Source organism: Serinus canaria, chromosome 2 (assembly GCF_022539315.1).
Source record: "Serinus canaria isolate serCan28SL12 chromosome 2, serCan2020, whole genome shotgun sequence".
Lineage (NCBI taxonomy): Eukaryota > Metazoa > Chordata > Aves > Passeriformes > Fringillidae > Serinus > Serinus canaria.
The window spans coordinates 45,773,195-45,790,408 of NC_066315.1; the positions used below are offsets into that span (position 1 = coordinate 45,773,195).

At 38.4% G+C, this 17,214-nt stretch overlaps 1 protein-coding gene across 3 annotated transcripts in view; it reads left to right on the forward strand.

Moving 5' to 3' along the window:
- Window positions 1-13,302, forward strand: part of LARS2 (leucyl-tRNA synthetase 2, mitochondrial) — an 83,471-nt gene extending 70,169 nt beyond the window's left edge. For all 3 annotated transcript variants that reach the window (XM_009086215.4, XM_050970811.1, XM_050970812.1), the window contains 3 exons: window positions 933-1,044; window positions 7,447-7,574; window positions 12,931-13,302. In XM_009086215.4, coding sequence (XP_009084463.2) covers window positions 933-1,044; window positions 7,447-7,574; window positions 12,931-13,110 — 420 coding nt within the window. In that variant the 3' untranslated portion in view covers window positions 13,111-13,302. The remainder of the gene's footprint in view (window positions 1-932; window positions 1,045-7,446; window positions 7,575-12,930) is intronic.
- Window positions 13,303-17,214: the final 3,912 nt, after the last annotated feature.

Here is a 17,214-nt window from a genome sequence, read left to right on the forward strand (position 1 = left end):
CAAATCACTGGTTTTGGACAATTTTCTAGTTGATGAGAATGAGTTTTCATCACATCAAATAATTCCTGTAAGTTGACATGTATTGACATTTTTTGTGCTGTTTCATTAGAGAGATAGATTACAAAATAAATGCATCAGCTGAATTTGCCATGGGGTGTAATCTCTTAGACAGGCAAAGAAAAAGTTCATCTGATTACTTTTAGTGCTTTATCTTTTCTTTTAAGTTTTCTGTAAGTTAAGTTAAATGGGGAAATGAAGTTCAAATTTTGTCAGTCAAGTTACCTTTTGCCTGAAATTTCTAGATGTTGTAGCATAGAATTGTTCTGTAGCACATTTTCTATACTAAAGAAGGCAGACACTTTACTAAAATAATGAGAACATAAAACTATAAAAGACTTTGCTGTGCCTTTCATTCCCAAAACTTCCTTCAGCTCTAAAACCTCACTTTGTCACTAAATTCAGCTTTACTGAAGCCACTCTATGATCCTGTAGAATGGAACCTTGTCCTAACAAAATCTATGTTGCATTCAGCACAGTTTGACTGTCATATACAAGTGGTTCACCTCTTCTCAGATAGCTCTAGTTTTGCCTATGATTGCACTTCTAGAAAAGGCAGCACTAAAAATGGTTTTGTGGGTCACTCTTGTCCACATGAGTGTGTGTTCAGAGTTCTGGGCTAGAGCAGATCTCCAATGGTCTTCACCAGCCATTTCAGGATTAACTTCTAAGTGTTAGAGAGCACTCTATAACCAAGAATTGTGATTTTAATTCTCCATTTTCATAAGTTTCCAATTTATTGTGAAATTGCACTCTCCTGAGCATAGACATTGATTTTAGGTTTTATTACTGCATTTTCTCCTTAATTAAACTACTTTCCTCCCCACCTCAGAATCTTAATAGTTTGTTTCTTTTTCCTTGCTTTTTTCACTCAGCAAGCTCCTCGGCCTCTTGTCCTTCACAGCACAGAATTTGAAGATGCTTTGGCTTCACTCTGCATTATGGTTGCACCTATGGCTCCCCACATTGCATCAGAGATGTGGAAAGGTATTTATAAACTTCAGACAGGTGTTCTAGGAAAAAGGACAAGAAATTTGCAAAAATGTCTGTAACTCAGCACATGTGTCATCTCTGAATTGTTTATCCAGCTTGTCACCTTCTGTCGTAATTGTTAAACAAACTTGAACTTTGTGTCATTCCCACATCTGTCCTTTCTGCCTTTGGTTTCTTTTTCCTTCCATACAGAGGTGGATTTCTTGAAACTAGGTGGAGAAAAGGAGCTAGAAGAACAATTCAAGACAGGACTTGCATGAGGAATTTACATGTCAGCTGCTAACTGCTCCTGAATATGGATGGCATTATTAAGAGCTGAACACCAGGGCAGAAACAGCTCTTTTTTAAATAACTGTGTCAGAGCCTTTGGACTACAAATATTTTCTTTCAGGAATTCAGGCAAAGCAAACCATATCAGAGGGCTGGATACTAAAAAGACTAAAGGAATGTTCAATAAAAATCCTACCCTTTTAGGATGCTCCAGAGACTTAGGGACACTATGCTGTATATTAACCTGGCATGGAGAATGGGAGTTGTAGATAGGGTATCTTTTCTAAGACCTGTCACAGTTGTAGAGGTCTGAATACCAAATGAGCTAAGTTGGATGGTGCTGATACAGTTAAAGCCTGTGAAATAAGGGATGTGCATGCCAGAGTTTAGCAACTGATTGTAAGGTTTATTGTGAAAAGTCCCAAGATGCATGTGGGAAGATAGGAATATATTCTGCATTGTGGCTGGCCACAAACTGCTGTGTGGTTTTGGACCTAATTTAGCTTTTGGATGCTGTTTTAATGGTTTTATTTTCAATAGTTGTCCCAAAACCCATTGTGCATTCAAGTGTTTGCAGAGCAGTGCTACTAAACTGATGGTATTTCAGTGTTGGGCATGGCCTGCAATGTTAATTGCCAAGGAAAGACCTCTCTTGTTCAAAGCAGTAACAAAGAAGCAGAGCCTGTGGAAACATCAAGATATGGTAGGGAGAGTGGGTTGGGTTTTTTGCATGTGTTTTCATTTCAAGTAATTTAAAAATGTCTTACTAGGAGCTTAAGTCTAGAATAAAGAGTGGCAGCAGACATGATCCATCTGGTCATATACAATGACATGCCATCTAATTAAAATAATGCTAAATAAAAGCAATTAGCATGACTGTTTTCTACAGTGGTTGAGATGGAGACAGAAGAGATTCAGGATAATTACTTATACATACAGTGCCTTCTAAACTTGGAATTCTAATACATGTTAGGGAATTCAGAATTATCAGGTATGGTTGATAAAATAACGAAGAGCACTAGGGTATCTTAATTAACAACTTGTCAAACACAAAGCTTAATCCTGTAGTGGTTTGAATGTTAGATAAGGAAGTGTTTTCTTGCTACTAAAATCACTGGAGAATGAAAATGATAAACATTTTCTGTATCTCCCTCTGATGTAAGAATCAAAAGGAAGCATATAAAAATTGGAAGTGTATTGTCCTCAGCCTCTGTCTGCATTTAAGGATAAAATTTTACTTGTGTGGTCCAAAGACATGTGCACTGTAATTCAGTGCAGCAATCATAAAAAAACATTGTGTCTTGATTACTGCCTGAAAAATGTTAGTACTAAGTTTGAAAATGACAGTATCTTTTAGCAAGGTAATCATTGCATTATACTGAAGTTATTAAACAATTTTATCGGGAGAATGTGACGTATGTTTAACTGCTGCATTGTGGTAAGAATACTGTATTATTTTGAAATAGCCAGCATCTATCAGTTCTGTCCTGGGATTGAGATTTCATATTAAAAATTCCCCAAGTTTTGAATTGCACTCTGGTTCCACCAAGTCCTGTTGCTGTTTTAATGTAACCAATTTCTCAAACTTTGTTGTGTATAAGCGATGATGCTTTACTGTTTTAAATAATTTCAATATGAAAATTAAGGCTTCTAAATACTCTGTTTAGTTTTCTCCATGCTTTAGTTCTCCATACTCAGAGAAAATAAATCTCTCCTTTTGTACCTTGGCTTTGCATCTAAATGTCAGGATAATGCTGCTTCCTCTTTCGTAAATTGGTCAGGAAAAGGAGTTTGTATATTGTTAGTTCTATAAATTGCACCTATAGCAGTGGACCCCCAGTCTTTGATGGAAGCTGCTTGAGTGCTGTTCTCTAAGTGCCTCACCTTTCAGCAGCTCAACAACAGCAAGCCATGATACTTTGTGTGTGAAAATCTTTTCCCCCCTTAGAGGACGAGCAGCTTTTGGTGTTCTGGTGTGGCAGCCTGATGGTGTTAATCGTGCAGAGAATGCTCTGGTTTATCGCTCAATAACATAAAAAGCAGCCATAGCCCCTCAGTGAGGGAAGAGTTCATCCGGCTGATATCTTGGCAGTTTATGAACACTAACAGGATGAGGAAATCTGTTTCCTTCCTGAAACCTTGTATCTAAGGAATATACAGACACCATTTGAGACTTTTTTTTTAGTTTGTGTGTAGTAGTACAGTGTTTTGCTGTTCAGACAAGGATATGAAGCTGCTTATTGTGAGTTGCTAAATTTTTATTAGAGATGGCTCATGAAAGATATGTACACCTTTGATAAATACATCTTAGGAAATACTGAAATTAAACATAATTTTTTGAATTTTTAATGGTATCGTTCTCATAGCAATATTTTAACTGTCACTACAATAGCTCTGTTGCAAGAATTTTTCTGAATTCAGCCCTTATTCAAAAAAGCTTCTGAAAAAAATGGAGTTGAGTAAAAGCTAATTGATGTTGCAGATTTTAATTGAAAATCTGAATGTAGAAATCCCCCTTCACAAATCCAATAAGAAACATGATTTGGAGATTAATTTTTTTTTTCTCCAAGAGTAATAGCATAGAAGGAAGGAAAGTCTTTCAAATGGAGGAAGACAGATTGTTTTAAGAAAGTTAAAAGGATTTGTTTGGAGTTTTCTGGATTGCAAGTTCATCCTAGAGTTAGCTTACAGTAACCCAGGCTTTTCACATCCTAGTTCTATACTACTATACCAGTGGTATATACTACAGCTTCTCTCAGAGTTGCCTGGAAACAGTTGTTGCCATTTCTTTGAGATTGCAGATTGTTTCACATATGACTGACAGACATATTCTTCCTGAGCTGCAGAAAGAAATTTCAGATATGTAACTTGCCCAAATCTGTCAAATAGGGAGATTCATTAAATAGTAAAGAGAATATCAAGAACAAAGTAACATGGCAGCAAATGCCAGAAAGAGGTTTCACAGGCAAGTAGATACTCACCCAAAATGTCTCTCCACTTGCCCTTACATGCTCCTGATCTGAGCTTTTTAATTAAATTAGCAGTATTTGGGTATTCACCCTCAGAGTCATCTTGTACTTCCCCCTCTGATTTTCTTACATTTTCTGTTCAAAAATCCCTAGTCCTAAACTCTGATACTGCCATTGTTTCAGATGCTTTCATTAGCTTCCTTTTATCACCCATTAAGGCTTCCATCTTCATTTCCTTCTCTGATTTTACCTCTCTAGGGCTTGTCACAAGCCAGCTCTTTCTCAATTTACTTCATAATCACCACTTTTCCTCTGGCCTGCAAAATTTTAAGTCTAAGTAGCTGCACAATTACTGGAATTTTTCAGATAATTTTTTTCCAGTGCTTTTTTTCTGTAAGACTAGAATTACCTTTCTGTTCCAACACCTTGCTGATACACGATTGCTCCCAAGTCTTCCTTTTTAAATCTCTTTAAAATGAGAATCTGCTCTGCCCTGTCAAATAGCACCTTAGGGGAAGTATTATGCTTATGAAATACTCCTGTAATGTTAGTAAAACATTGCCCTGAGCTAAAAAGTTGTTAGACTGGTCCTGTCCCCTCATTTCTCTCAACTCAGTAATTTACAGTACTATAGGACTTGTTTAACTTGGTGTTTTAAAATGGGTTCCAATGCTGGGAGTTACTGGTTAGAGAAACCATGCTCTAATATTTGCTTGCTAGTCAGTAGAAGTCCATTGAAGCAGATCCAATAGCAAGATCAGGACTTCAGACTGAGCACAAGTATTGTCTTTGATCTGTCCTGTACAGATGGATACATATAAGTAAAAAGCTTACTGTAAGTAAAAAATTTACTGTTAGCTTTCTGTCATGCATCTGCAAGAGAATCTACAGCCATAAAAGCAAAATGCATCAAAAAAATATGATGCAAAATGCACACCACTTCTTAAAATGCACTTCACTAGGCGCTTTCCTGTACAGTAAGACAACAAAAGATGTTTTTCATGTTTTCACAATCAAAGTTTCAGAAATGGTCCATTTTTAATTCATCAATCACCATTCTGGATCAGGGTGATGAAGCTTCTGGTTTAGTGTGTTGAATTTTGAAAATACAAACAAAATCATTATGTTTTCTGTGTTCTGCAGCTTACAAAATGTGAATTAAGGCAGGAAGCCAAACAGCAACATAACTAAAACCTTCATTTTGGTTTCCTGTCAAACTGTTTTCTCAAACTAGGTCTGTTGACTTTTCTACTCTCTTTTTCTATGGATGAGCTCACAGCTCATTTTGTAGCAAGAAAATGAATCAAAAGATTGACACTGAGATTACTCACACTTTGCTTCAGAATAAATTTTAATTATTTTTTTATTGGTCGATTTATTAGGACTGACAGCCTCCACAGGAATTAAAAGGGACCCTGGTTTTGCTTTTGTAGATAGAAACTCATATATGAGAAAGTGGATTTTAAATAGTCTGAAGAATTCTCTTCAACAGTAAAATAAGGAATTGCCAGCGTGCATGCTTCTGCCACAAGGCATGTGATCAGTTGGAAAGAAGTGAAGTCATCTGGATGTTCAAAAGCCAAAAAGGAAAGAGTCTAACAGCTGTTTTCTTTACAGTCAATGTGATAATGAATCATCAATATGAAGATTTTTTTTCTGCTTGAGTTCCTTTCTTTTGCTCTCTCAGTTTCGGAGCTACTGCTGCAAAAGGAAAAAAAATATACAAAATGAGTGCCACTGAACTGTTTTAATACATTATTTACCTAACAAATAGTTGTTGTCATTAGGAAATGTGCATGTTCTTGCTTGCCATTAGAAATAGCTCCCATGGGTCCTCCCCACTGTCCCTCTCTGAGTCATTCAGCAAATAGCACAGCTGTGTGTCATTTTACCGAAGCACTTTGTCCGAAAAAGCACTGACAAAAATGTGGTGGATTTTTCTGGAGGAAGCTGCATGCTCTTTATGTCCCTGTTTGCTGTTACTCACCGTATTAGTCTAAACAATCCAGCGAGCTGAATTGATGTATGCTCTGTGCATGGGTTGGGTGAGTGCCTGTGGCTGCTGTTGTGCTGTTTTGAACAGCTTCAGTGCCTCAGTCTCACCAGTGAGTCTTGTGTGGATGGGTTTTCTTTATGCTTTTGATAGAGTTTCCCTAAACCAGAAGAAATTTCACATACAGAAGAAATCTCATTTTGCAGTCCTGAATGAAGCACGTGCTTACAAAAAGTTTTAGTCTGTGTTTTTATTCATATGCAGAGAATGCTTTTAATTTAAAAATATCCTGACTCTGTGAGAATCACAAGAGTCATCATCATCAACATTAATTATATTTGACAGCATCTTGTTAAATGAAATCTTTGTATTTTGTCATATAGCTGCAGTAAACAGCAACATAAATCCCACTCAGGAGCTTCTATTCAATTCCAGAGTGCAGCTTCAGAATGACTTGCATGCTATTCTCCTATTACTTAAACAAATCAGGAATTAATTATCTTGAGAAGACCAGTTTAATGAAAGAAGGTCACTTATAGCCATTTTAAAATTTAAAAAAATAAAATTGAAGGATAAAATGTTTCAGAATGTAAAAATCATAAGGAGAGCCAGCTCTGCAAGGCATTCCTTTGTATAACCTTTAGTTTGTGAGAAAATATACTTCACAAAATAGAGAAAATCTTGCAAGTAGCTTGACTTGCAAGTTTAGAAACTACCCAGCATATTACAGCTGGTAAAATGAGGCATAATCATTTATCATTCTCAGTTGTTAGTAAAATTCTAATCAAACTGGTGGCATTACTGAAAATAAATGCACTACTATGGTTGACTTTTAGAAGCAGAGGTCAGCTTGTGTTGCAGGATTACAATTTAAAATAATAAGCAGCAGTCTTCTGTGCTCTTGGCAAAGTTATAGAGTGTTAATTTAAATCTAAAGTGTGCCTACATTGTTGATATCCTTACTCGCGGTATAAAACAAATGCTTCAAAGATGTAAATCTTTCTGTTTATAATGTGTTGTATGCTAATCTAAACAATGTTATTTCCTCCTATGGCACTTGCTTTTAAAGTCAGCTTTATCCTGATCTAATTTGTCAAACTGATTCCAGAGACCAAATATTCTGGTTACCATACAGATGAATGTTTTACTGTTTTCATTTTCCAGGTTTGGCACATATGCAGAATAAACTTTGTACTCATCATCACTGGGATGTTGATGTTCTGCATCAGTCCTGGCCCAAAGTAGACCCAGATTACCTTCAGCCAGCAGATGTTGTGGAGATGTCTGTACTGGTAAGAGCATTTTGATTTATTTTCAGTAGTGGCCAAGTTATGAGCCCAGAGGATGATGGAATTTCTTCTCTTGTGGAAGGCAGTTCCCATAGTAGATGGCTCAGTGGAAGTTCAAAATAGATATTACAGTTGTGCTGAGTAATTCAAATGGCTTCCTAAACAAAAAGATATAGTGAGTGTGGAGGAGATATGCCCTAACTATAAATCTTTCAGAGTGACTGCATATAGTAGCTGTGGAGATTTGACCAATGAACAGCCATGGACAAGGATAATGCAGTTGAAACTAGGATCACAATAGAGGCCCAGATTTTTTGCCTGACAGTTATTAACTCAGCCCTGTACACAAATGTATAATTAGGTAATATTTCTTGTGGTACCAATAGTGCTATGGCTCCCTTACAGACCAGTCATAAGCTCAGTTAAGTTGTGATTTTTGCCAAATGATGTTTTCCATCTGCCTTGGCCTGAATTTCTGACACATGTCAGGAGAGTCCATTTGCAGGAATAGGGTTGAGAAAACCAGCTATCTTTGGAAATGTTATAACTTCCAATTTCTCTTTGGGCTCAAGCCCCATTGTGGCCCAGGGAAAGAGCTGGCTGTTCAGTGGAAGAGTGCACATGTAGCTGCCTTTAGGTAGCCTCCAGTTTCCCAGAGTGTGCACACTGTAGTTTACTATCTTCTTTCCCAGGGCTCTAGTTAACTAGCATGTGTTCAGGATGCTCCCAGGCACCATAAAGCTTGGTCATTAGACAGGGCACAGAGGGAACGGATGCCTGGAGTCAAAGGGGTGGGATCCCTGAGCAGGGACTCAGCTCTTCCACTGGCTGACTCCTGCTCCACCTGCCTTCAAGTTCCTCATGCTCAGGCACTGTGGTAGTCAGTAATTAATATAGTTGCACACTACCAGATCTGAGGACTCCGGCCTTTTGCACTGTTCCCCAAAGGATAATCTAATGCTAGCATTAATGCTAGCATTCTAAATGTTAATGTTCTAAATTAAAGTTAACGCTTCAACTTAAACACTTTCCGTGCTTCTGGACATTCAATGAAAATGGAGCCTATAGAAGAAATGTCATTTGGTCACGTAGAACTGTATGTTTTGTGTGTGTGGAAGAAACAGAAGCAATGCATTTTAGTTCTGTTTTTTTCTGTTCACCCCTCTGAGGGAGGGAGCAAAGCAGTTGGGTTGTTTTTGTTGAGCTGAGTTTTTTCAGGAGGGAAGAGATTGCTTGAATTTAGGGGAAGCCATTTTGCTGTAGATTTTCTTAATCAAAGTATCTTTGCAAATAATTTCATATCTTGCCTGATCTCTGAGTCAGTTTATTTGAACAGAATGACAAATAATGTTAAAGCACTAGTTTTTCCAACATTAAACATAGACACTTAACAAAAACCAAGGAGTATGTCTTTTTGAAGGAAATTTTCAGTTGTCATCTTTCCAAACCAAGGAGGACTCAATTGCCAGCTGGGGTTAATAGAAGACTTAGCCTAATAGTCACTGTGGGTGAATTGCTTTTTTCCTCTTTCTTGCCCTCTCTTTCTTTCTTTAAGTGATAAGCATTTAGTTCTAACAGTAAAAATCTACACTGAGGTATGATCACTTCTCTCAAGCCCAAAATAAGCCTTCACATCCAAGCACAGCTCGCAAACATCTTGAATTCCAGTGTTCAGTTTATAAGGAAGTCATGAATGAGAAATTGTGTAATTATAGAAACGTCTCCCAGTTGTGGTTAAAGCAAACACGTTATTAAATATATCTTTGAAATAACAACTTCAGCAACAGAGAGAAAACTCTGGACACAATGTTTTTAAGACTACGCAACCAAACATGAAAATACCTAAATATTTCGCTGATATTTTTCTGCTGACACGAAAATTTCCTTCTCGTGAAATGGAACAAGGAAAAAAATTAATTTAATTAATTTACTTTATTAAAATTATTTTTGTTTCTTTTCCTGGTTGACTTTGTCAAAGCCATAGCCTTGTGTAAGTCTTGTTGTAATAAAAGAAAAAACAACCCCTGGGTTCTCAGTCATATATTCATGGAATTATATGATGTATGTAAACACCTTCCTTCTGAGAAAGCAAGTGACTGGAAGACCAGAGAGACAAGTTGCTTTTTGAACTGGGAATAATTCTTAGCAATAGTGCCTGTAGAGTGTGCCTGGCTTTCTACTGTAAGAGTAAAGCAAAAGGGAAATATGGGAGAGCAGGGAGTGTGAATGTGCACGGAATGTGGGAAGTCTTGTGGACACTGAAGGTTTTTGTATGGCTGCAAAAATAAATTGCCCTCATTAAACCAAGAAACACTTGCCATACAGAGGAATTGGTTTTGCAAAGAGTCAGTGTCTCTTCACAAGGCTGTACAGTCAAACCAAGTCTTTGGGCCACAACCCTATTCTTCTCCAGCCATCAAACTGCCTCAGGCTGCCAGGGATTTGTCTGCTGAGACATTCTGGGTTTATTTCTCTTCACACAAAATAGTTCATTATTTCCTGTCTCTACTGGAGTTATGTCTTTCCATATTTAACCCAAAGCAACAAAAGCAACTAGCTCACTGTATCCTTGGCTGAAACAATATCAATTGCCTACAAGAAAGACATTTAAATTCACTGGGTATGCACAGTACCTGTTCCTCTAAATATTATTGCAAAGTTGCATATTTTTAATAATACTGTATATTATTATTGCTCTGAAAATCTGACCTGAATGTAGTGTGCCTTTCATCCTATAAATACTTCTGACTAGCATTCCTCACATTTTCTAGGTGGTGCAGAACTGTTAGCAGATGTGGTCTTATAACTGATGTTTTTATGAATAAAAAAAAAATTGGTGTCATTTTTCTTGCTTTGGCATATGAGGGAGGCCTAACAGTGCACAGATATTTATTTTCTTTCTAACTTCTCAGAAGGATTATGCATCAATGGTAAAAAAATATTTGAGTTGAATTAAAAATTCCTCTCTGCAGCCTCAAGGTGCTTATTTTTCAGTCTTTGGTGATTTCATTTCAAGTTTTATAACTTCTGTAGCTACCACTGGCTCCCTGTAGATCTGGAATAGTGTAGAATGTCAAATGTTAAAAAGAAAAAAAAAAGGAATGAGGGAAAAGACGAGAAGAAAAAAAGCAACAGCTTCCTTCCTCGGGGGAAGAAAGGACCCAGGACTTGTGTATTTCTCTTCTTGCAGTTTGCTATGGTTTTTCAGAGAAACAAGACTGCCAGCACTCAGTTTTCTTGTGTGGCACTTTTACCTGGAAATGCCAAGGGTTATGCTGGTCTAGTGAGATACAGAGAGAGAGATGGAGGAATAGCAGAAGGCATTTCTCCTGCTGAGAACCTAAGCTCTGGACTAAAAGGATATCTGAGTAGGATGCTTGTTACACACAGCATGTGATGAAATCTGCCACTGCCTGTTTTAAGAGTGGGTTAGAATGCTTCATGATACCTATGATATAATGAAAACCATGCTCAAACACGTGGTGAAACCATAACCAATCTGCTGTTTGATAAAAGTTATGCTCCCAGCTCAGAGCACAGTGTGGGAAGATCAGGAGACATGCTGTGAGAAGGTGGAGATGTGCTGTGGGAAGGTACACAGTGCCAGGTCGCCCAGGCTTCTCGACCTTTCTAGGAAAACACAACCACTAACAGTCATTTATTTACCAAGTTGATTTAGACTGCTTGGCTTTTCTGTTGAGAACAGCACCAAATAGGCTAGTTGTGGAAAATTTCCCCCTGCCAACATCCATCCACTGGGACATATTAATTTGCATGATGCAGGACAGTGAATGACATTTTAACTAGGAAGGCATAGCTTTGAACTGCAGGCTGCGTGTCCTAGCAGCAAGCTGAGAGGCTTGCTTTATATTCCCACTAAAACTGTATCTGTTTGGATTTTACTGTGGAATGCATTTCTTCTCTGAAGTGTCCTGTCAAAAAGAACTGTTTGTATTTATTTTTCACAAAAGCTTTAAAAATTAACTCCTATGTGTTTTTCAAGGATTTTTACTTTACACTCGATGCTAAAGACACAGCCAGCCTTTTATGATGCCACGTTATGGATGCATGTAGGAGTAATTAAAAGCCTACTGACATTATCACTGCAAATTATTGTCAAGACTAGTCAAAAAACAGAAGTGGCTCATCCTTGCTGCATTTGAGATTCTATCTTGTTCCTTAAAAATCTGTCCCAACTTCCTCTCTCAGAGAATTGCACAAATTATCTTATTTTCATTAAAATAAAATACAAACAAAATACAAACTAGGTAAGTGAACTAGGAATTTCTCATTTGGCGTATGTTGCATACAGATGTTCTGAATAAAATCCAGGTGAAAACCAAGTCATGAACTTTTTTATGTCCAAACCGCATGAAGCAATGTGTGTTTCTTTTAGAAGATTGACATCTCCTTGAAATAATGCCTAGGGGTCAGAAATCTGCAGTACCTACACAGATTCTTATGCAAGTAATGCAATTAACTGCATTAAAAAATTTCAATTGTTTCATTTTCTAAAATGTGTGATTGACCTTCTTCTCATTAAGCCACTGAAAATAGTCCATATAAATCTGAAAGTCTTTGTAATGATTAATTTTATGCCAGCTTCAGAAAGGTACTCAGTCAGGCTCTGTAGTCTTTCTCCATTATCTGCCCTTACTGGATGACACAAAGGATGTAAAAAACCATTTTATAAACTAAGGTGATTCCCACCAAAGGGCTTACTCAGTTTTATTTACATGATTCTTCCCTGCTGAACCAAAACCAGGGTGGAAGCTGCACTGAAAACCAGCCACACACAGGAAGATGTTACTAAGTGAGCAGCTGATGTCTTTGTGGTCAGTGTTGGATTAATGAGCCATGAGTTGAGTGCAACATATAACAATGAGTGCAACATACACTAAGTTAAAACCTATTTTTCTAAAAATAATAAATCTTCCATTTGAATCTCTGCAAGACATTGCTTAGCTGTAAAGAATCCAAGTTGCTGCCCAGAAGTATGTACAAACCAAGACTCCCACCAGACATTTTATGCAGCTTATGTGACTGTCACATTTTTAAAATTAAAAGATCACTGCATTGCACAGTCACGTGCTGCTTGCTGTCTTCAAAACTGAGACTTCCTGTGGCCACTTCTCCAATTTTTTTTGAGTATCATGAATCAGAGTTTTATCTTACGGTGGACAGGAGATAGGAAGAATTTTATCTTCTGCTTAGCAAGTGGGGGTTTGGAGAAAAGAGAGTTTATTCCACTTTCCCCCTTTCCTTTTGTAAAAAGATGGGATTGATACAGGAAATTAAATTGTAGGAAACAGTCTAGTTAAACTTCTTTTTTTTTCTTGTTTTTGTGTCTCTTTTTCAGATCAATAACAAAGCTTGTGGCAAAGTTTTTGTGCCTCAGCAAGCAGCCCGCAATTTTGAAGAAGTCCACGAGCTCGTTCTTCAGAGTGAGCTTGGAGTCAAGCATCTCCAGGGACGAGCCATTAAAAAGGCCTTTCTGTCTCCCAGAACTGCCCTTATCAACTTCTTAGTGCAAGAATAGTAAAGGCTCTGCTGGGCTGCAGAAGGGATCTGGAATCTTTTGAGATGGAAACCAATGCAAAAAGAGCAGTTATGGTTTTTTCATTTCATGTAAAGGTGGGAAAGAAATCTTATTAAAATCAGGTTGCTGCTAAATCTTCCTCTCAATGTGAAGAAATATGCAGAATTAAAAGTTCTTATTAAGTCACAATAAGATGTTGCTTGTCCATATTCTTTGGGAGAAGAAAGTGCAGAGAACTAAACAATTGTAACTGAAGAAAGCACACAGGGCTTAGTGTCATCCTCAGGAATATATCCTGTTGGAAAATTGGTTTGGCTAATTGCAGATACATAAATGTTATTTCAGGACTAAACAACTGTCCTGAGTATGTGCTACCCCAAATGTTAGGTGTGCTTTGCTTCCTGGATCTCATGTTTGGGTACCCTACCATTAACTAACTAATTTAAAGTTTTAAGGAAACACTACAAAACACTGCAGAGCGTTAATTTAAAAAATAATTTCTTTGTGCTGACCAATGGCCTTGGGCACAGCGGGTAGCCAGAATGGGGTGGTTTGATACATTTCACATGAATTGCAGACCCAAGCCAAGAAAAAGGTCAGATTATTTAGCCAAGCCCTGCCTTAACCAGGTTCTCTTTCCTAGCTGATGTGTTTGTGTTGGCACATGCATGAGAGGTGCAACTTCAGCAAAGTATTGATGGTTGTATCTGTGTGGAACAGGATGGAAGTTACTTCCTATGCATGAGCCATCTCAGAGACTTTCAGGGCACTCGAGAGGAATCAGTCAGCTGCTAGAAATGCAGCAGTGGGAAAGGCTCTTGTAATGCCTAGATAGTGAAACTTTAATTAAGATTTTTTTTTTTCTGAGGGGTTCATTAAGTGAAAATAGCCATCATGTTTCTAAAAATCAATCAGACATTCCTAAAACATAAAGCCATTCTCATGCCTGATTCCAGGTTATTTGTACACTGCATTGCTGATATATCCACATGGAAATATTTATTGTGTTCAGCAAATGCTTGAAAAAGAGTTTCCAAGGAAACAATTGCAGGGTTCATTGTGAAAGAATGTTTTTTTCTTTAACAGTCATCCAACTAACTAGTCCAATAAGCCAGCCATTTGTGAGCCATTCTGACAGTTAAGAAATCAGCAATAACAACCAGCAAGGCAAATAGAGAGGTCTGCAGTAATCTTCCAGCTCAGCAGGCATCCAGACTCTGTACTGAATTGAAAGGAAACCAAGAAAAATATCCCACATAACAGTAAGTCTCATAGATCCTCAGCAACCAGGCCCAAGACAGATCACATTGCCATGTGGGCACTAGCCAAGCAATGCCAATATTCTGTTGAGGTTTATGCATTTTTGGAACCAAATATATCCAGATGCATAACAGAGATGCAAGGCTTAGCAAGCATGTTTGGTTCTACACATCCCCACCTCTGCAACAAAACTCTTCTGATTCCTGCTTTCTCCTGGACCATACTTGTGCAGATTTTCTCTCCCGCAGTCCTTTGACACCAGAATGACTAAGAAATTGAATATTTACAATTAAGATATGGTCTTTGCAGTTTTAAGACTCCAGAAATCTGAGCCACAAAGGAATGCATTCAGACATTCGAACACAGGCCTTTAGTTGGAGTTAAAATAATTTGAATTCCAGTGTCTGCCTGACATATATGTTGTTATAAATTCATAAAACTCCTGTTCAGAAGCCCCTAAAAGGACTGTGAAAGAGATCCTTTGAAGTAAAATCTGTGGCACAGCCCAGTCCTGCTTTTTTTCTTTTTTTCTTTCTTTTCTTTTTTCTTTTTTTCTTCTTTTTTTTTAATTTATGTAAAAGTTTTAACACACCCTGTGGAACCATTTTTACAGAGTTTTTCTTTGGGGGAAAGGTGATGTGTTTGATGTAAATAAAAACTTTATAAATTTACAAGGATGAAGGAAGATGTTGTAAGCCCAGCAACCCTGTGGTGTCTTTAAACAAAAGCTGCAGTCACTGCAGGGCCAGGCAGCCCCCACAGTGTTTATTGCTGTTAGCACTTGAGGGTATTTGCTCTTGCCTGAGGAAGTGAATTGTAGGTGTCACTTGGTGATTCAGGCAAAAATCAAAATAGGGAATGGATTTCTACAGGCTAAAAAAGGAAAGGTAGTGAGCAGCAGACTCTCAAAAAGTGTAAAGTCAGAAGTCCCGCCAGTGTGTTTACAGTAAGTTGTAATTCAGTGTGGTCTAGAGGATACAAAAAAGGTGGTGAAAGAGTGAGTGAGAGAGATGAAGCAGACAGTGTGACAGAGCCTAATCCCCTGCTAAGTGTATGTTTGAAGGATGGCAGAGGTGCCAGCTGCGGAGCTTTGCTGTTGTGCTGGCAGCCGCTGACATTTGTTACAAGGGTGACCTGCTCTGAAGCACAATTACCGTTTGTGTTACAGTAATTGTGACTCACAGGTTCGGTCTGTGCCTAGATGGGTCTGATGATGATATACAGGCTGCAGCCTGTTACCAAGCCTTTGTAAAATAACTCAGCACAGAAGTCTTATTTATTTGGCAGTTGTTATTTGTGCCACAGTAGAGAGGCATCTTTATGCTGAAGGTGGTATATATAGATTGTGTCCCCTTGGAGAGCTCAGCGGGTAAATGGTGCTGGAGGTTTAAATCTGGGCAGGGGACACTTGAGAAGTGAGACGGAAGGGTGCTGGCAGGTGATCAGTCAAATTGCACTGCATTCACACATGGTAAAAATGACGTGGTGCCACTGTCCTTATTCCATGCAGTGAGATCCAAAGATAATGTAGGAGGTTTGCTAAACCCAGTGTGACAGACCCAGGACAAGCTGCTCCAAGAAACAGATCCTTGACACAGAAGGGGCATTTGCAGCATCCTATCCGTCTAAGGGATAGAGGATTGGTGGTTGCACTGATCCAATCTATATTGAATTTCTATTTTAGGTAATGTTAGATTTAAAAAATAATTACTGCCACACTTTCTACCCCAAAATTGTTCATGTGACTAAATGTCAAAAAAATCCAGCCCTCAAACATTGCTTCAGGAAAAGTCCTGAAAGGTCACCAAATACTTTTCCTATGCCATTGATTTCATGAGAAAGGATCTCAGATGCTGGGGTGATGGGGGCACTGAAATGTGCTGGAAGACACCACTGTGTAGAAAAATGTGTTATTTGGTGTGGGTGAGAACTGAGGTGACATGGACACACCCATGCTGCTTGGCAGCAAGGCAAGAGGGCTTTTTCTATCACGTTAAAGGACACTGTTACAGGTTAAGTCACTAGCTAAGACAGATCTCTATCCAGCTTTTTCCATCTCTGCTTTAAAAAAAACCCTGTAAAGGAGCATTTTTGGACAAGCATTTATATTTCCATGACCATTAGCAGAACCCAAACATGGAGATTTGGTGCAAAATAAAATCTGTGTGCTCTCTTACCACACTAAAAAAAATCAGGTTAATAATGGCATTTTGGTTAGTTTTGGGGTTTTTTTCATGGAAATGGGGTTTATGTCTCAAAGAAGGAGGATGAAGCTGATCACAGTAGATCAGAGGGAGTATTAAGCATCTCCCAGCCCTAGCAGAAGAACTGAGCTGAAGCATTATCTCCGTGCGGGAGGGAATAGGGTCAGAGCTCTCATCTGCAGTCCAGATGATAAAAGAGATCTTGCCTGACGTGGAGGAAAGGTGGGAATTTTTTTCCCTTTCCTGAATAATGCGGCTTTCCGGTATCACAAAGCAGTCTTCAGTGCACTAACCCTGTCTGTCCCAGGAATCACACACCACCTTTGTGACTCGTGGCACTTCTCTCAGGTAAAGCCTTGGGTTGAAAAACTTCAGGTTTGGTTTGAAGCCCTGGGGAGTTGCCATCCAGCACCATCTTCCATAGAAAGTTATCCAGGACATTTCCTTGCGTGCTCATCTGCCTGGGCCACACCTATTTGCTCACTCTTCTGAGCTGCTGAGTTTCTCGCTAAGCAAAGGAATGTGTAAATGGGACAGGCTTAAGTACAGTGAGTTGAATATTCACACTCTGCTTGCACTAGTGGTGCTCGGCCCGGGCATAAGAAATTCTTTTATTTGAGGAGCCTGGTCTTCTTCACTA